General features: G+C 29.3%; 1 protein-coding gene across 1 annotated transcript; it reads left to right on the forward strand.

Annotated features, from left to right (window-relative positions):
* Nucleotides 1-425: 425 nt before the first annotated feature.
* LOC126920926 (uncharacterized) lies at nucleotides 426-2,402 on the forward strand. The gene is made up of 3 exons (XM_050731940.1): nucleotides 426-970; nucleotides 1,225-1,346; nucleotides 1,961-2,402. The coding sequence occupies exons 1-3, from the start codon at nucleotides 638-640 to the stop codon at nucleotides 2,301-2,303; spliced, it is 798 nt and encodes a 265-aa protein (XP_050587897.1). The 5' UTR covers nucleotides 426-637; the 3' UTR covers nucleotides 2,304-2,402.
* The last annotated feature ends 756 nt before the right edge of the window (nucleotides 2,403-3,158 follow it).

The raw sequence follows: 3,158 nt of genomic DNA on the forward strand, positions 1-3,158 counted from the left end.
GGATCTTAATCTCGGTTTCGTGATTTTTCATAGATCTCTTAGCAACGAAGCAAATTGCATCGTTTTCTAGCGTTCATAGAGAAAGTATTTTTTTGGAAAAACTTAGTTTTATGTTGTTTCTAAATTGCGTTACTTGCTACGAATATCGATTCATTGATACTTTAGGATAAAATAATTCTGTAGATGATAAACTTTAAGTTTAATACTTTTGACTTTGCGCATATATTTGGTGGATTAATGTCGTTATAGGAAAATCAGTAATTCAACTGAATAAAAATAAATAAAATAATAATATCTATAATAATACGTTCTAACTAATAAATCATTTATGTTTGTATCATTACATTTTATAATCTTTTTGTAAATTTCGAAGTTTTCTAAATATATTCGATAAATGTTCCTTTAAATATTTGTTTCTCGTTCATTAAGATTTCTTTTCGAAGCAATTCGTAAATCGTCAATTTTTTAAATTCACCTAGAATTATAGTAGAACATGGCAAAACTCACTATACATGATTAGTAATAAAATTCATGAAACGTCTTTACGTTACTGATGCAACTTCATTCCGTAAAATCTTTAAGTATTCCGTAACCTCTCACAAAAAGAAAAAAATTGTACAGTACGTAAATATAAATTATGTATGGATTATATCTTTTAGACGTTTACGTGTCCCAATTAATGATAAATAAGGAGGCATACACAGACACAGGCGGATCAACGCTTGTCACGAAAGTCGTGTTCATTAATTTCCCAGCCACTGAGATCTTAGAGCGCGATCGATCTGTTAAAAACAATATAATTTACATTTACAAGTTCAATGGTGGCCAATCTTTTCATTTCTTAATGTCATGCGAAGAAATGGTCAAAAAGATGAAGAGACTTTTTTTAAAAATTGGCGTTTTTAGACTAGACGACAATTTTCCTATTTGTTCCACTCAGACACGTCTTAGCGGCTGTGCATGTGACTTGGTAAGACATTATTTTCCATTTTATTCGTCATTTCTGCGAAAACATAAACAGACTGTGATCCTACTATTAAACATTTAGACATAATTACTTGTGAATGCATTTATGCATTAATACAAATAATTTATGTATACATTAACTAATAAGTGTATATATACATATATTTATTGAATTAATACATTCACTGTAACAGCATTATATAAAAGGACATAAATACTACTGCTTGTAGCCAAATATTTGGAATTTCTGCTTCATAGGGCAAAGTATGTGTCGAGGATCCAACACCGTTTGTATTTAGTGGCCCATTCGAATTATTCGACTCTGGTAACAGTTTTGCTGGCTACATAGATCTGGATGTCACAGTTATAAATCTAGGAAGGTATTGTGCAAGTTTTATATGATGAACTGAAGTTTATGAATTTAATCAAAAATTTAATTCTTTGCATTGTATAGTCAATCATCCTCTATTGACAAAGTTTCCAACTTCTCAAAAGAAATTATTAACAGTTATAGCATTAAAAATAAATTTATTGATAAATAATCTGTATTAAATTCTTCAATTTAAAGAAATGACATCTAAATTCACATGAAGTACTTTGCTTTGAATATTTTGTACATTTTTGTATATTGTATGCACATTTCTTCTGTAAATGCATAAATATTCATAGTCTATAACCAGACCGCGAATTTTGATACACTTATGGAAGATTTAAAGGTGTAGAAATGTTCAGAATGCATGTAATTCGCAAAAATATAAAAAATATTCAAAGTGGAGTACTTGTTATAAAATAAATCCTTGTGTAGGTTTCATTTCTTTAATTATGTTAAATACAGATATGAAGCTGCAGTGCAAATAAAAATTTCTAGTCTACTTGTGACAAAATAACTAAAGCTTCATGAAATATAACGACGACTCATACATACGACTTCACAAATTCTATAAAATATTATTCCATCGTTATTTAACTGTACCATAATTATAATATTATTTAGAAGTCTCGTAACTCCATACGCCCTCGCACCCAATTGCTTTGTCTTCAAAAGCCACCCCCAGGGGCCAGAATATAAGTGCAACGCTAAGGAATTATCGAAGCTATCTAAAGGAATGAGCATACCGGTCGGAGATAATTTAGCGACCATGGGAAATCTCATGATGGATAATCTATTGGATACCGCTCCACCGGGCAACCTAATGAAAGATATCGTTGGAATTTCTCCGGTAGCTGATTACCTTGCTCTAGGAAGTCCGCCTCCTAAATTACCGCGCCCACCTTTAGTAGATCCAACATTGATTACGCGTAAGAAAAAAGGCAAAAAAAATAAAGGGAAGAAATAAAAAAGAGAAACAGAAGTGAATGCTAAATGTTATAGATATGAAATTGTGATTTACAGAATTGGAATTTTTTAGACAAAGTTTTTATCGATATTTATAGCTTATTTGATATAACGAAACATAATCAATAGATTGCCAATATGTTTATGTAAATTCAAATGTTCATTTTTTTAGTACAACCAAGGAAATAGAGCTTAATCGATGATAAACGATGTTACAAATATCATACATCTATGAATATATATTTTAATTTACATATTTTACGTATTTAGCGTGTTGTACGTATTTTAAATATTTTTTCATATTTAAATTTCCCACAAAAGTCTGTAAGAGCTTGTAATTTAGTGATAACAGTACGTGGTAGGCAAATAAAATTTAGGGGATACACAATTCTATTTGCGGTAAAGTTGGAAGAATATAGACAATTACATCCCTCAAAATTATATCTCTAAAATATTAACAATATTATCCATTATAATTATCTTATTTCGAGTTACTGTTGCATCAAGTAATTAATTTTTAATAAAATATTATCCATTCGTAATACATATCATTATATGCAATAATTAATTTGTATTATACGTTTTTATTATAAACTAATATGAATTATGTAAGATATCCTATAAATAATTTCCATCGTTAGTTGAACTTTAACAGTTTATGTAATTATCAAATCACTTTTAATTTCTTTAAATTATCTCTCGATCAGGCGAGCCAAAGATAAAATACTATAAATCAACAATACGATTGGTATTCTCTTAATTTCGAATGTAAACTCCAGGAAACTATTATTAATGACCGATACACGTTTAATAAAAACACTTCTTTTGTGATAGCATTGCCTTGAGCGACAGTTGA

Source organism: Bombus affinis, chromosome 1 (genome assembly GCF_024516045.1).
Source record: "Bombus affinis isolate iyBomAffi1 chromosome 1, iyBomAffi1.2, whole genome shotgun sequence".
In the NCBI taxonomy this organism is placed as follows: Eukaryota; Metazoa; Arthropoda; class Insecta; order Hymenoptera; family Apidae; genus Bombus; species Bombus affinis.